The sequence below is a fragment of the Megascapheus bottae genome, chromosome 24 (genome assembly GCF_031878675.1).
Source record: "Megascapheus bottae isolate mThoBot1 chromosome 24, mThoBot2.hap1, whole genome shotgun sequence".
In the NCBI taxonomy this organism is placed as follows: domain Eukaryota; kingdom Metazoa; phylum Chordata; class Mammalia; order Rodentia; family Geomyidae; genus Megascapheus; species Megascapheus bottae.
In genome coordinates this window covers 1,171,731-1,188,434 of record NC_143532.1, presented here as the reverse complement: position 1 = coordinate 1,188,434, position 16,704 = coordinate 1,171,731, and the positions used below count along the sequence as shown (strand labels likewise).

Below are 16,704 nucleotides of genomic sequence, written 5' to 3'. Positions count from 1 at the left end.
GGCCAGTGGCTGAGGGTGTCTGGTCTTTGTGCCCTGAAGACTGCAGGTGCCACGTGTAGGGTCAAACTGGGGCAGCCTTGTGAGCAGAGGTCCATGGAGAGAGCAGCATGCCTTTTCTTGCTTGTTCTCCCTGGGTTGTCTTGCCAGGGGTGCATGACTGTTCCTCTTGGCCTGGGTGGGCAATACAAAGCTGGGGTTGCTGAGCTCGTTCTTAGGCCTGACCCATAATTTGACTTGGACAAAGAATGTCTTTTGTCTTTGGCTGCAGCCTGAAAAAGAATGTGAAAGTAATGACATTCTTATTTCATGTTTTTTTTTTTAAATAAAAATGTGCATCAAAATATAAGGTAGTGCTCAGTGCTGGGCTCTGTGACAGAGGCTGGCAAGCTGATCACTGTGCCCTGGAACGTTGTGAGCACCGACGGCACACACAGCACATGGCCACCCCTCAGTAAGTACTGAGTAGTGACTGTGATTGTCTCAGAAGTGACCTGAAAGTCCGAGTCAGAGCTGCTACTTCATCTGTGTACTAGGCTGGAAAGCTGCTGCCGCCGCCGCCGCTGCTGCTGCTACTGCTATGGGAGAGCACTGTCCTAGGCTGCTTAAACCTGTTCCCTGTCCACCAATCACACTGTCATCCGTTGAGTCAAATGTGTCCTAAGCATACGCTCAGAAAAAGTCCAGAAGGAACTTTCTAAAACAAAAGAAACTCGTGATACTTAATATAGCACTTAAAAAAATAAGCTTCCTTTGTTTAGATTATTACTAGATTTTTAGGGCAGTAACTTAACTCTCAGTAGCTGGTCTAAATCCATTGTACTTACTAGTCAAAACAGGAAGTTTTTCAGCTTAGTCCTGTGATTATTGTAATTTTGAATTTCTTCTATTTATTTTGCTGTTGATGAAGTTGTGTGAGCCAGCTAGGCAGACCCTGGATAGAAGGAGAGAATGTCTCGTCTGGCCCGCCCAGGCCCGGGAAGACGCCCTGTGCTCACAGCGTTTGTCTGGAATGTGTTCCTCCAGGTCACCTTTTCTATAAATTTGGAATCACAGAGTCTGACTGGTATCGGATCAAGCAAAGCATTGACTCCAAATGCCGGACCGCATGGCGGCGGAAACAGCGAGGCCAAAGCCTGGCAGTCAAGAGCTTTTCACGCAGAACGCCGTCCTCCTCTTCGTCCTCCTTCAGCACCACAGGTGGGCTCTAGACGGCGTTCTGTCTCCACCACTGGCGCTGTGTGCTTTCCTGGGGGTTAGCAGGGGAGCAATGGACTCAGGCCTTGCATTCTGGTGGGCACTGCGGAAGGCTGTGTGTCCCTGCAGGACCTTCCCCACTCTTGTCTGGTTATTTCATTCCCCAGTGTCTTGCTGGCTTAATAGCCACAACAGTAAGTGTGTGTGTGTGTGTGTGTGTGTGTGTGTGTGTGTGTGTGTGTGTGTGTGTGTGTGTGTGTATTTTTGGGGGGAGTGGGGGGTGTCAGTCATGGGCTTGAACTCTGGGCCTGGCACTATCCCTGAGCTCTTCCAGTTTTCTGGTGGTTAAGTGGAGATAAGGTGTGAGCCGCTGGTGCCTGGCTTGCACGTGTGTACACACACACACACACACACACACACACACACACACACACACACACACATTTTGTCTTTTCTTTTTTGGTTGGTATTGGGGATCGAACCCAGGACATTGCTCTTGCTAGGCAAGCGCTTTACTACTGAGCTACATCCCAGCCCTGTACCCATATTTTTTATGGTAGCTGCAAGTAAGGGTGTGGGGAGCACCAATCACTGTACTCTGTATTCTGAGTTTATGGACTCATAATGTGACTTTAATGGGAGCAGAATCTGCAAGCCTGGCGTAGAGGCGCTGTTCTCCTGGGAGAACTCACTAGGAATGATGGGAGACTGTACTGCCTTTCACCCAACACTGTTCAAGACACCTACAAAGAATGCGATTAAAATAATCTTTTAAAATTCCCACAGTAGTTCCCTTGGCAGCAGCTCCTGGAACTTGAGACCTGCGTGGGGTCGGCTCAGGCCCTAGGGCAGCGTGGGCCAGGCATGCACTCCTCTCAGTGCTGTCTTTGTCCTGGGACTTTGTTCTGAAAGCTACAAATCAGATCACCTGGAGCTCCCTCCAGCCCCTCCAGGAGCAAGTTTTCTTCCTGGTGTTTTGGTAGTTATCAGATACTTAGGCTAAGCTAGAGCCAGGCTCCCAGGCAGGCCACACAAGTTGTGCTCCTGGGGCCGGGCTTTGTGAGTGGAGTGCAGGGAAGACGTTCTGGGTGTGTTTAGTGGCTTAGTGAGGCAGCATGATCTGTGACTTGAGATGTGTGCTGAGCACTGTGGGCAGGGCAGCAGACACCCACGCTGTGCCCCCATTTTCATAAGAAATACGTGGCTCTAGGTAGAAGGTGGTTGAGAATTGGAATGTGAACAGCTTAACGGTGGCTCTCTACCAGAGTTACAATTTTTAAACCTCTGTGTAGTTCAGGAGGAGATTTCTGTCCTAACACAGTTGCCTTAGGGACTGGCTATGTAGCTGTTGGGCCCAGGCAGCCCAGGGCTGGTATCCCTGAGAAGGAAGCAGGGGCTGCCCTCCCTCGGGACTCCTCTGGCGTCTCTGGAGGGGAGGCCGCTTGGCGAGGCCGTGAGTGTGGTGGAGGGGAGGTGGTGACTATGGAAACCCCACAAGGTTCCTCAAGGACAGGTTCCCTGTTGGATGGCCTCCCAGCCTGATGGTGGTCAGCATGCAGCTGAGCCCCTTCAGCTCCAGTTCTGTCACCTGGGGAGCCGCGGCCTGCCACCCTGGGGTGGTGCCTGCATTGCTGGCCCAGCCTTCCTGGGGGTAGAGATGGGAGGGCCTCAAAACGTGCAGCGCCATGGGCCAAGTGACCTGGAAGTCTGTGGAAATTCGGGTGCTGTGCCTTTCAACGTAGCTCGGGGTCTTGTTACTCAGTTTTACACTTGCTAGCATCTTCTTTAACTGTGTGACGACTGAATCTGGCCATGGTTGTACACTTCTTTTGTGTCAGTGTTTTGACGAAGATGTCGGGACAGGTCTCTGGTGCCGCAGCCCTGTCTGAGAAGCCCCGGGGCTGGTTGATCGGGTGACTTTGAGGCAGGACAAACCTAGCACCACCTCTAGTGGCATGGCCAATGGACATGGATCAGACGTGTACCAGGCTGTGTCCTGTTGGCAGGGTCTGAGCATGAGAAGAGCACTGCCTCCGTGGCTAGCTTCTGTGTCTTGGGTGTGTGGACAGGAGTTCAGGTAGGCACGGTTAGGCAGCGGTGCACTCTCCCCATGCAGAGGCCTTTCTTTGTTTCTGAGCTCCAAGCTTGTTCCTGCCACTGCAGTTGGTCAGGACTGCGATGGTGTGCTGGCCTGCCACCTACCAGACACCTCCTCCCCAAGCACTCCGCTTTGTAATCGAGTGGCTCTTTGTTCTGTTTTAATACACTGGGTTCTTGGCTAAAATTAGATAGAGCCAAATAGGTGGTCAGTTAGGGACTCCAGGGACTTTTGTTACTGTCCTTTGTGCATCTGCCCTTGGCTCATTAAAGCTATTCTGGCATTTGAGACTAGTTTGCAGACAGAAATAACCCAGTAACCTGTAATTTAGCCAGAATTATGTTAATTTGGAATTAGTGATTCCTGCTGGTTGTTATGTTTACTCTTGAATTATCAACTGATAGAAAAGGAACTTGCACATATGTACCCTAAGATTTAGTATCAAGGCAAATGTATTTATTTACGGACTGACAGTGTCTATGTAGCCCAGATTGACCTTGAACTCTTGAACTTCCTGCCTTCATCTTTCCAGGGCTGGGATTACAAGGATGCACCACTATATCCTGAGAAGCTAGTCTATTTAAAGATGAATTAGTTACCATCAAATTGAACACAAACCACAAAATCACTCGTTCCAAGAGGGTTCTTAAAAGTTAGTTTATTGAAGCATCTGTATTGCATGCTGCAGTTGTCAACACTGTAAACATTGTCTTGTCCTTTAGTTGGGGCAGCTAGGGTTCACATTTAACAAGCACTTTGAGTCGGCTGGTGCCAGTGGCTCCTGACTGTATGACTTGGAAGGCTGAGATTTGAGGATCTCTGTTTGAAGCCAGGCGGGAAAGTCTGTGTGACTTTCAGTTAACCACTGAAAAAGCCAGAAGTCAAGGGATGCTACGGGGATGCTGCTGCCCTTGAGTGGGAAAGCTCAGGGATAGTGTCTGGTCCCTGAGTTCAAGCACCAGAACACCATTACCTGCGCATGCAAACCCCTTGCTCACGCAGAGCCTTGTGGGTCTTCCTGGAGAGCACCTGTGTACAGTACAGAGGACTGGCTCTCAACAGCAGCTGCCTGCAGTTTCTCATTGTGTTATTATCAAACATACTTGGTGGAATCTCTATGCGATGGTAATTAGTGACTAAAATATTGTAAAAAGCCTTTTGTTAATAATTAGAAATTTTACATCTTTCATATTTCTCCTTTCATTCATATTAACATTCTGCTTTTCTCAGTTTTATCCTAGTGCAGTGTATTTATTCCTAATAATTTCATTGACTAGTCATCACAATTCCACACAAGTATGTATATACAGTGACTTTTAAAAATTTAAGAACCATTTAAAGTACTATTACAGTTCAAATGAACAATAAATATATCTCATTCCAATTAAACATACAAAGCAAAGTTTGTTGGACATGCGTTTTGAGTGGATGAGTGGTTAGAGTTTCCCTGGTGAAAGAGTACACATTGCTGGTGTTAAAGATCTAACCCCAGCAACACCCACTGTTCGTTCCCACAAGCTCGTCCTGCGGTCCCGCATGCAGTTGGTCAAGCCAGTGAGAGTACAAGAGGTTTGTTAGAACAGTGTCGCTGAGTCCCGTGCCTGCCAGCCGTTCAGAAATCTTACTCACCCAGGGCCTGTGCTGACCCCACAGATAAGTGCAGAACTACTGACCCAAGTGGAGAAGCGTGGGAACAGAGGGCAGGATGAGAGAAAGAAGGCACTGGAGCCTGGCGCCGCCTGTGGGGCCCTGCCTGAGTTGTAACGTCTGTTCTCTGTTCCCCGACAGAGACCCTGATGGGGACCCCGCCACCTGCCCCCGAGCTCCAGCAAGCACAGCCCCAGGCCCTGCACTACGCCCTGGCCAACGCCCAGCAGGTGCAGATCCACCAGATCGGAGAGGACGGACAAGTCCAAGTAGTATGTACCTTCTTGCTCGTGTGCCAGGGAGATGAGGGGGGCCGGCTTGTGGGTAGCATCGGGAGTGACGTGTACGGAAGAAGCAATTAGGAATCCTTTACGTCTTAGGGACAAACAGTAGTTGCCGCATGGCCTTATACTGAAAGTACCTCGTGGGACCTCATGGTCCTCCCCTTCCATCCTTCTGTGTCATGTGTGTGCACAGCCTGCATGAGAAACATCATGAGTATTTCTTAGTTCATAAACTGAGGAGCAGTCTTCCTTCCTTTCTGTGTCAGCTTTCCCTGGGGTTGCATCACGTGCCTAGGCTCATCCAGGCCCTTCGAGACCAGTCCAGCCTGCCTGAGAGTTCCTTTATGCTGGAGTGTGTCCCATGGCTGAGGTTCTAGTCAGTGCAGCTGGGGAGTGGTGACGGCCCTTTACCCACTCTGGGCTTCTGTGGCAGACGATGAAGACTTCTAGAAGCTGTGTGGGGAATGAGGAGTTTTACGGATGCCCTGGGATTTTGTGACAGGTTTTATCATACCCAGCCACTGGTGACTTTGAAGGTAGAGTCACTGTCATGGGCACAACCCAGGGCCATTTCCTGGAGCCAGGCACTGTCCTTTGAGAAAGAAGTCCTGCTCTCACCCGGAGAGAAATCCTGGATGCACAGGGCAGGCTCATGTAAGGTAGAGCTTTCCTTCCATCCAGGGGAGGTGAAACGCTTGTAAATAGTGGATTTAATAAGCTTGCCGAATTTGCATGATCAGCATAGGCACCCAGGCGCGTTGCCACAGAGGCAGTTATATTCTCCATAGTAGGAAGGCTTTTAAAAGAATTTTGAACCAGAATGAGATGGTTTTAAGATCCATTTTGATCAAAAGAGTATTCTTTTTTTCATTTAGCCAGCTTAAGATTTATGGACATGGTGAATTTTAGTTGGATTCTTTAATTTATTAGTGTTTAATTTGTTTAAATAGTCATGTGCTTTCTTGATTTAAAAAAAAAAAAGCAGCTGATGTTGGTGTTGTATACACTTGACAGCCTTTAACCTTCCCAGCATCCCTAGAGCAGTCTGTATGTTTGTCATGTCACTTAACAAGTGTGTGTAAAGCCATGTGAATGAGGGGCTCTGTGGGGCCACAAGTGGGGGGGGGGGCGCGGGGACGACTAAGTGCAGCTCCCGTGTGTTAGCAGGGCCTTTCCTGAGGTGTGTGGAGACAGTTAAGAGTTGGGCAGGGAGTGCTTCTTGTTTTCTTTGGTTTGTTTTCTTCTGATGCTTCTTGGTGTCTTCTCTTGTCGCGGATCCCACAGGGACACCTCCATATTGCCCAGGTGCCTCAGGGAGAGCAGGTGCAGATCACGCAGGACAGTGAGGTAAGTCAGGGGCCGCCGTGGGGAGTGAGGACCACACATTGAGTGTAGCATGGCCGCATCTGGAGCAGGCTTGTGGGCTGGGCCCCGAGCTTTCTCCAGCATCCCCCTCCTGGCTTCCTGCTGCTTTGGGAGATGCTTGCCTCATGTTCCAGCACAACATTTCCAAGTGTGTACCACTCTCAGAACAGTGTCTTAACTAACAGCAGGAGCGGCTTTTCTTGTGTTGCCTCCCTGCATGCAGTGTCTTCCTGTCATGAGGACACAGTGCCTCTGTGCAGCGGTATTTGTGGGACATTGTACCAGTGCTGTATTGTCTTCTCATGAGTCTAAATTGTTTCAAATAGTTAAAAAAATAATAATGATAAAAATCTCATTCTCATTGAGGTCAGAGTAGATGGGATGGATCCATGTTTTGTGTGGATGAGTGTGTGTGTGTGTGTGTGTGTGTGTGTGTGTGTGTGTGTGTGTGTGTTTTGGTCAGTTGAGGAGCAGGAACTCTGGGCCTGAGCTCTTCGGCTCAAGGCCAGTGCTCTACCCCTTTGAAACACAGCGTCACTCTCAGTTTTTCTGGTGCTTAACTGGGAGATAAGAGTCTCATGGGTTTTCCTGCCTGGGCTGGCTTTGAATCACGATCCTCAGATCTTGGCCTCCTGAGTAGCTAGGATTATAGGTGTGAGCTACTAGCACCTGACTCTGTGTTTTTTTTTAATACAAGAAAAAGATGCCTATAGACTCAGCTTAAGATATTTTATTGTGTGGGCTTTACTGTGAAAAGGCTTCGATTTCATAGAATTAGTGGTTTCTTGGCTATTTCTGGAAAGCGTGGGGAAGGTCTTCTTCTGCCTGAACATGTCATGGAGTCCCCTGATATCTGTCTTTATTTACTTTGCAGGGCAATCTCCAGATTCATCATGTTGGCCAGGACGGGCAGGTAAGTACTCACCTCTCCTCACTGCTCCCGCTTAGTGACCCGCCTTCCCTCCAGCCTGCAGGAGGCAGCCTGTGGGAGGCAGCCTGTGGGAGGCACAAGAGCGTCCTGTAGGCCTGGGCTCAGGAGTCCCATTCACAGCTTTGCAATCTCCTAGTAGTGTTGCCTCCTAGAGAAGCCTCTCATCTCCATCATTACTGTCTGCACACGTGGGTGAGGTTGCTGAGGGTTCGTAGGACATGGTGATGCCACACGTAATCCCCTTTAGTTTTCCTAGCCTAAGAGATTAGCAGCCCTTCCTTGAATCTGATTGGAATTCTGAGTCCGGCTTGGTGCCCCAACCTGTGAGCGCCCAGAAGGGATTGCTCTCTGTGGGGAGGGAGTGTGCTGGTGGCTGTGAGCATTGCATCCTGTGAAGACAGTTTCTGTTGGGGAAACTGTTTTCACCTCTAGGTCTGTGACAAGAACCTGGGAAGTTTTCCAGTTTTGTAGGATGTAATTTCTAGCTTGCTTATACCAATACAACTTCTTGCTGTATCCTCCTTTGCCAGTCCTGCGTGTGCTGCCTCTGAGAGCACCCAGGACGTCAAAGGACAAGCACATGGCAGGTAAAGGGGCAGACCTGGTGCCCTGTCAGGATGCATCCTGGACAGAGGGCTGCGGGCCCTGCTGAGTATGCCTCGGGGGAGTTTCGTGGATGACAGGACACATGCCGAGGTCTGCTGGGATGCAGCAGTGCTAGTGTGTAAATACAAAACTGCTGCTTTAGCTGGCGGATATATAAACCAGGTATATAAATGAGTCACCAGAAGCTAAACGTGGAGTCTTACACCTGTAATCCTAGCTACTCTGGAGGCTGAGATCTGAGGATCTTCTTCAAAGCCTGGCCTTCAAAGCCTGCCCGGGCACAAAAGAGACTCTTATCTTCAATTAACCTCTAGAAAACAGGAAGTGGGGCCCAGGCCCAGGGGTAGGGCTGTCGCCTTGAGCTGAAGAACTCAGGGACAGTGTCTAGGCCCAGAGTTCAAGCCCCTTGACCAACCAAAACCAAATCCAAAACAAACAAAAAGACCAGTTGCTTTGTCAGAGATACCCAGAACAGAAGAGGATCCTCGGTTTTTTGTGGCAGTTTTGTGCTGCTGGTGACAGGTGAGTGGAAAGGGTTTATAGGGTGAGCTGGAGCAGCAGATCCGCTCCGTTCCTGGTGGCTTACCTCTGGGTTGATGGTTGGATGGTTCTTGATTGTACTGGCGGTAGAATTTTATCATAGTTAGGGTGAGTCTAGACTTCAGTGCAAGACGTGAGAGTCACTTTATGTGTATCCTAAACAAACTTCTGCTTAGAATTAAAAAAAAAAAATCCAGTCAGGCCTTTACTCTCTGTTAGTGTGCTGCTCATGCTCCGACTTTACACGAATGCCCCCTCCCTCTGATCCTTTTTTCTATAAACTTGGCCTGAGGCTGGAGACCCCGGAGCCATGGCTGTCTGTAGACTTACAGAAGAGCAGAGCAGGCCTTTGCTGATGCTCTGCCTCTGCAGACTGACCACTCATTTATGGTTCCTCCTTGTTGCAACACATTATACAAGTCGACTGTCTTATCACCTTTCAATCACAAGTCTCACTTCCACCACCTGGTTCCCATCCTCGCTGTGGGATGTTGTACGCATGAGCACGCATGAGGACAGCCCGTCACTCAGGGCCGTGACACTGGGGACCCAGCAGAACTTCAGGATGGGTGTCTGCAGCCATCTTTCTTTTTTTCTTTCTTTCTTTCTTTCTTTCTTTCTTTCTTTCTTTCTTTCTTTCTTTCTTTCTTTTCTGATGATTTCTTAAAGGAAACTCTGCCTTCCGACTCAAATAAACTGTTATGTATTTGCAAGAAGCTACTTTTTTTCTGGTGAATCTATTAGCTAGTCCTCTCCTTTTCTGTTTGTGGAGAATCTAGTTTTATCACTTGGCCTGTTCTTTTTTTTTTTTCTTTTTTTTTCTTTTTTTTTTTGCCAGTCCTGGGCTTGAGCTCAGGGCCTGAGCACCGTCCTTGGACTTTCTCAAGGCTAGAGCTCTACCACTTGAGCCTCAGCACCACTTCCAGCTTTTTTCTATGTATGTGGTACCGATTGAACCCGGGCCATCGTGCATGCTAGGCAATCACTCTACCTCTAGACCAAACTCCTGGCCCACTTGGCCTGTTCTTAAACCTACCCTGCTCATAGTAGCTTTGCTTTCCAAACTGAGAAGATAATTGAGAAAGAGAATGATGTTTCAAGAACCTCCCCTACCCCCAGTTGATGGTCCAGGCCTGTGCAGGGGTGTCCCCCGCAGCCCCGCCACTCTCCCTGCTCTCAAGACCATCCAGCTCTTGGCTCTGAGGCTCTCTCCGGCCTTTTGCTCTCATCTTCTCTGCCCTAATGTGAGTGCTGATGTTTGGTTTTACTGAAGGCTGATGACACATTCTTGTCCCAGACTTACAGAGAAGAGGTTGAATTAAAGAGTGCTTTCTGGAACCATGAAAGCACGTGATGATGTTTATTCCATTGTTTTTGTGGGCAGTAGATCCACTGCTCTTTCACTGCAGATGTGGTGGGAGATGGAGTCTGGATCACTGACTGCAATAAGACCTGAGCAGGAGCAGTCAGCATGGCTCAGCCATAGGAGAGAGATGACTCGCAGCAGCTCAGGGCCTTGGATGCTGGAGGTGTGAGTCTAGTGAAGTTGGAGCCATTTACTCTCTGCCCTTGGGCTTTCTTACTGTGGGCTGTGACCAGCTGGGCACCCTGACCCCTGAGCAGGGTCCCGCAGAAGATAGCAGAGGGTGGGAGGCAGGTCGGAATCTCTCCTTGCTGCTTCTGCACCAAGGTATTCAGGCTTGGACAGGGCCAGTTTAGCGGGACGGGTCTCTTGAAGAGAACTGGAAAGGTGCTATTGATGGTGCTGATTTATGGGGCTGAAGAGAGGGAGGTTTTGTTCCATGTCTACTCTCAGCTTGGGATGTGTGGGGGCAAAGTGGCTGCCCTGTGCAAGGCTCGGCTGGGCCTGTCATCCCTGGTTCTCCTTGCAGGTTCCCTGTATGGCCTACCTGGCCCAGGGGCCTCATGGCATGGTTGCAGGGTTTGGGAGAGATTGCTGCCATGGAGGTTTGTTATGAACCCAGCAAACCTACATGGAAACCGTTTGCCTCTGGGAATGGAGGCAAACCTTAGGTCTAGAGGTTGAGGTCTGGGCCCATTCTTAAGAAGGGGCAGGATATCCCTCAGCCTATTTCTCACCTGTCCTGTGTATACTCTTGGGTTCCCAGAAGCATGGCTAGAGGACAGCCTGTGTTTCCTTCTGGCACAACCGACTGCGGTAAGCCCCAGCTATGGTAGTTTCAGAAATTACCCTTAAAAACTCACACATCCAGTTGTATACTCCATCCCCTCGGCTGAATGAGACTCCATGGCCCTGGACAGCTGTCTCTGATCTTGCACCCTGTTGGAAGGGCCCAGAATCCCCCAACAGGACAAAGGAAGGTCTGATGCTTCCTCTAACAAAAGGATGTGACGCAGGTGGACTCCATACCCAGCCGCCAGGGCATGCCATTCAGCTGTTCCTGGCTGTTGTGGTGGGAAGAGGTTCACTTCAGGCTGAGTGGCGATGTCGTGAAGTGTATGCATCTGCAGGACTCTCATTTCTGTCCCAGTTGATTTTCAAGTCAGGCAAGGACCTAGGAAAAGCCAGACATAGGTTTTTCTAAGAAGGATATTTTCTTAAGCGAGAACTTGGATGAAATGATTGCTTACATTTACATTTTCAGCATTTTAGCTAGTTGGAACAATTTGTCTCCAAAGGCACTTGCTGTTAGCTGAGACTGCAGTAGCATTAGAACAACCCCAGATACCACTGGAGGTCTGTCTGCGCTGATGCTGGCCTCCCCCTCGTGGCCTGAGCCCCTGTCTTGTGACTGCAGGTTCCCAAGGCAGGGGCAGGGGTCCCTGGGATTGGAGGGTCCTGTTTGGTCCATTGAAAGTCATCTTTAAAGGCACATGGTATGGATTCTACTCCACCAGCACCCGGCATGGCGATGCAGTCCCTGTGGGCACTTGTGTGAGTGGGCAGGAGAGCTGCGTTCATTGAAGACACTCCAGCTGTCGCTCCAGTTTAAAGCTGTTTGGGAATATAGTCTGTGTCCACTCGTGCTCATTCTCCAGCCCTGGCAGGCCCCAGTGCTGGAGAACATGTAGTGATGACTGTCGGGCCCCCTCCCTGGCTCCTCCAGCATCTCTTCTACTTAGCAGAAGTCAGACTCTGTACCCAAGGCATCGGCCAATGTAACTGGTCTAAGTCTTCTTGAGGTGGCACCGCTTCTTTCTCACACACCTACTCATGGGCAGTCCTGAAGGGGAAAATGGAGTGGCTGAGCATGCTTTTACACTGTCATTCAGCCAGAAAACCACACTCAGGCCTGTCCCCATCTGTACATGTGATTTTAAACTGGAAACCTTTAGGGTTCCAGTGGTACAGCTACTGGCCTTGTCAGGGTCAACTGCATCCCTCCTGAGGGTGAGGCAGCACTTACCTGCAGGGGCCCACATGTGGAGACAGTGGTGACTATGTGGCCCACCATGGAGCCCAGACCAGGGCCTGGGCCTGTGGGAGGCAGCTGTCCCCTGCACAGTGAGTGAGGAGGCTTACGTCTCTGCAGTGCTACTGGCTGTCTTTTTGAGAGTGCCTCTTTTTAGAGGGTGCTCCTTGGACACCTGCCCTGCCCCCAGTATTGGGTTTCATGCATGAGAATCAGTGGGCGTCCAGCTAACAGACGGCATTGGAAAGAAAGCCAGTCTTAGTCTGGAAGCTGAGGCAGAAGGAATTTGGTGAAATAGCTTTCCTTATTTTAAAGTCAGATGAGGTTCTTGAGGTTTCTTGGTGATAGGTTTGCTGTGCCATCATTCTTGCTGTTTTCTAGCAAGTCTGTCACAGGCGAGCAGAGGCTTTGGCACCGAGGGCAGCAGGCCGTTGTGGGGATGGCTGCTGACAGGCAAGACAAAGCATCTTTAAGGCCACTTCCATTTCATTCATTTTTGTTGGCCTCATGCTCTTGAACAAAGACATTAGCCTCACTGGCAGCAGTAGAACTAATAAAAACAAGCAAAATAACAACTGGGTCAAGTTCCCATCTCTATGGTTGGCACTGACCACTGCGTCCCTGGCAGTATTGGTCGGAGGCCCCAAAGCCCCTAACCGGCCAGCTTACATAAGCCTCTCCTGTTCTCGTTTCCTGCTCAGGTTCAGCCTGACTGATAGAGCTGCAGTGTCTTCTTTTTGTTTATCCTGAGACCGGGCTAGGGTTATGTGAGGACCTGGGGGCATCACCGTGCTGAGTGTTTTCCTGGCACCTCGTTCTCCAGCTTCCCTGGCAGGGCCCCCCTCCTTGGCCTTTTCCTGCAGAAAGCTTCCTTTTGTGCACTCTGCACTCACATCTGCGATTCTGTGTTTGAACTCACCTGTGCATTGGAGGACACTTTTTTTTTTTTTTTTGGCCAGTCCTGCATTTGAGCTCAGGGCCTGAGCGCTGTCCTTGGATTTTTTTCAAGGCTAGAACTCTACCACTTGAGCCTCAGCACCACTTCCAGCTTTTTTTTTTTAAATGTATGTGGTACCAAGGAGTCGAACCTGGGTCTTCACGCATGCTAGGCAAGCACTCTACCTCTAGGCCAAACTCCTGGCCCCTGGAGGACACTCCTGATGTTCTCACCAAACCCACCTGTCCTTGGGTGATATGCCCTGAGAGCCAGAACCCAAGTCCTTGCTTCTGCTGGTCGGGAGCAGGCGTGTGGCCAGCTTGCCAGCCCTGACTGTGCTGACCAGCCTGGCCTTGTTCCCCAGGTGCTGCAGGGTGCTCAGCTGATTGCCGTGGCCTCTTCTGACCCTACTGCAGCAGGAGTGGATGGCTCCTCTCTCCAGGGAAGCGACATCCAGGTGCAGTATGTCCAGCTGGCGCCTGTGAGTGACCACACAGCTGCTGCACAGGTGAGTCCTCGGCTCCCAGGAGATGTCTGCCACTGCAGTATGCAACATGCATGCGGAGCTTGGGGCAGGAAGGCCACCACTGAGAGGTCTGTGGGCAGGCACAGTCCCTCGGGGCTTCTGTGCACTCTGGGTACAGCAAGGGCAGAAGTTTTCCTGCCCAGATCCTGATTTCTAACTTGTCCTGGAGCTTTCTGTCTTGTGGAAATGTTTATTTGTAAACTTGAAAACAAGAAGCTCTGCCCAGGCCTCTGGGTCCTGTTTTCCTGAGAAGCAGTGTGCTTCCTGTGCAGGGAGGGGCCGTGACCTGTGTGAAGCCTGGGGAGTTTCAGAGTCTAGGGTGGGGACAACGAAGGCCCATGTATGTCTCTATGGTGCCCAGCTCCAATAACCCTCACTGCGCCTCCATCTGCCCTGCCTTCCTAGCGCTCACCGGGGCGTTCCCAGCCTGGTTGGCATGGGGGCAGAGAGTGCCCCATGCTGGCTTCCCGCAGCATCTCAGGTCCTCTGGCATTGAGGACTGGGCTTTGCTCCCCTCAGCCCAGTCAGTGTTCCTCCAGGACCTGTGAGGCTGCATCGGCTCGGTGCTCCTGAAGCTCCCCAGGCAGGCACGGGGGAGTGGGCACTGTGGATTCCCCCCTTACAATCCCTGTGATTTTCGGCTTTCAAGGGCCTTCGTGCCCTTGCTGCTCCCCGTGGCAGTCTCCCAAGCTGCACTCGAGCCCACAGTGGAGCCTCCAGCTCTGACACAAGTTCATCCCCGGATTCTTTCCTCCAAGCCAGAGGTTTTAGAGAAGTGGGATGTCAAGTGCCTGAGCCCAGGAGAGTTGTCAGAGCTTTCAGGCCCTGGGCCTCTGTGGCTTCCGCCATCTCCTGCACAGGCCCTGTCCCTGGCTGGCCATTCCCATCCTGGGGCTTTAGTGCCACCGGGCCATGCCCGTGGTGACCAGAATGGAGGACTAAATAGGGAGGTAGTCTTACACGACAGTGAGGCTCGGAGTATATATGTAGTCTTTCTAATGTCCATAGGTCATTGATTCCAACTGGGTCTTCAAGGAAGAATGGTAGCTGCCCATTGAAATGCTTTTTGGAACACTGTGAGTTTGGGGTGGGGGTGTCATGAAACCTGAGATGCTAGGCAAATGTGCCAGCTTAGGAACATGATGTTAACCAACCCCAATTATTCCAGGACACCCTTAAGGTGAGAATAGGAAGTAGACAGCAGAGGTGGCCGAGGTAGCGCAAATGTGCCTGGGGGCTGGGTGGAGACGGCCTGGACTCCTGTCCAGCCCGACACGGCCGCTGAGCACTGGGTCCTGGTGTCTCATTTCATACAAGGCAGGTAGAGGTAGCCTTGTGATCCCTGGTCTCTGCTGTGCATGGAGGTCACTGGCTTGGTAGCAGGTGAGTGTTCTGGATGTGTATAGGTGCCCGCATTTTCTTTTTTCTAGAAAAGCCCTTTTGTCTCTCTGCTGCAGACAGCCGATGCTCTGCAGCCCACCCTACAGCCTGAAATGCAGCTTGAACACGGAGCGATCCAGATCCAGTGAGACAGAGGCCATGCCACTAGCCCCATGCTTCCGGGGCGGGCTCACGCTCCAAGCTGGGCAGCGCAGGAGTTCTGCAGCTCGTGGAAAGCGGCCTCCGCCTTGGGGAAGGGTCCTGGCCGCCCTGAGGTCCTCGGCTCGGAGACACGCCGCCCATGTCCAGAGGAGAAGCACGGAGTCGAGTACACTCAGAGAAATAAGAACTGCGATATTTTTGTTTAATGGCTTTTTTGTTAATTTGCTATGGTGTTTATAACAAAAAAGAAAATGGGGGGAAAAAAAACAAAATGAAAGAGAGGACTAGCAGAAGCCTTGGCTGTGCTCAGCGGCGGGAAACAGGTATTTGTGGAGACGAGTGATTGTGCGGGAAAGGAAAACTTAACTACTTTTCTAGGGGAGATGTTCCCACACACTGTAATTATGAATTTTTAATGAAATAAATTGTATTTATGACCATGCACCTTCAGCACCCTTGCACCTTGTAGACAGCCCCCCACAGGTCCCCATTCTGAGGTGGGCAGAGGCCCTCGCAGGCGAGGCCCCTGCAGCCCCAAGTATGGTGTCGTGTCTTCCTACAAGCTCTGTGGGTCCGGGGGTGCAGCTAGGGCCCTGGGGGAAGTCCTACCCAGATCACCCCAGGTGAGGAAAACAGTTCCAAATGGTAGTGTGGGAGGTGGCTTGAACTCGTGACTGGCAGCGTCCTGTGCCAGAAGTCGTGTTAGTGGGGTGGGGAAATTCCAATAAAATGGAGCTCACTCACTGAGTGCACAGGACTTGGTGCCTTCTCAAAGCTGCCATGCAGAGCTGCCATGTCTGCTCCCCTCCACTCTGTCCAGACTCTGGCACAGCCAGGGGGAGAGGTCAGGGGTGGACAGCTTTCCAAAATGCCTGGCATAATGACTTGAGCGTCATCCTGGTGGGAGCCTGGCCACCGGTGGAGGTGGCTGTGAGAGGAGAGGGCTGTCTGTGGCAGGCTGTGGGGGAGGGCCATTTGCGGTGGGTGATGTATGGGGGAGAACTGTCTGGGGTAGGCTGTGTGGGTTGGGAGCCATTTGAGGTGGGTGGTATCCCGGGTGGCAGGAACTGGGCCTTCTGGGGTGGGTGGAGTCCCAGGGGTCATGGGGACGGCCGCCTGGGGTGGGCAGTGTGTGTGGCGGGGGTGGGGGGTGGCCTGAGGCTTAGCCGCTGGTGGTGGAGTGTGCAGCATGGCTGGGCAGGGCCAGGAGAGGGTGGAGAGCAGGAGGAAGCGGTACGAAGGGTCCAGGGAAGCGCAGGCACCCCAGATGGAGGGGTGAGGAGGACGACCACGACTGAAGCGCTGTGGGATTTTAGGACTTGAAGTTCAGTGACAGACGTTGAGGAAGCGTGTGTGAGGCCTGGGGCCCATGTACGTGGTTAACAGTGAGCACCGTGGTCCCAGCAGCCACACGGGGAACCATGTCCACAGCCTGGGTGAAACGCCGTGCTCCCTGGAGTGTTGTGAGAAGGATAAAGCAGGTCTTAGCTGGTGCTGCCAGGAGCATGGCATGACGTAAAAGCTCTCTGCTGACCGGTGGAGTAGGGTCACATTTCAGAGCGAGTGTTTGGAAGCGGTGTACTCCTGTCGTGCAGCCTGAGAGGCTCCTCTGTCCAGCTAACCACCAGAATGCTGGAAG

At 51.3% G+C, this 16,704-nt stretch overlaps 1 protein-coding gene across 15 annotated transcripts in view; it reads left to right on the top strand.

Moving 5' to 3' along the window:
- Window positions 1-15,509, top strand: part of Banp (BTG3 associated nuclear protein) — a 55,755-nt gene extending 40,246 nt beyond the window's left edge. For 4 of the 15 annotated variants that reach the window (XM_090357150.1, XM_090357152.1, XM_090357140.1 and 1 more), the window contains 6 exons: window positions 1,024-1,197; window positions 5,081-5,211; window positions 6,499-6,570; window positions 7,463-7,501; window positions 13,362-13,505; window positions 14,954-15,509. In XM_090357150.1, coding sequence (XP_090213276.1) covers window positions 1,024-1,197; window positions 5,081-5,211; window positions 6,499-6,570; window positions 7,463-7,501; window positions 13,362-13,505; window positions 14,954-15,052 — 659 coding nt within the window. In that variant the 3' untranslated portion in view covers window positions 15,053-15,509. Of the gene's footprint in view, window positions 1-1,023; window positions 1,198-5,080; window positions 5,212-6,498; window positions 6,571-7,462; window positions 7,502-13,361; window positions 13,506-14,531; window positions 14,600-14,953 lie in introns of all 15 variants that reach the window. The other 11 variants (XM_090357151.1, XM_090357153.1, XM_090357141.1 and 8 more) reach the window with 5 other exon arrangements.
- Window positions 15,510-16,704: the final 1,195 nt, after the last annotated feature.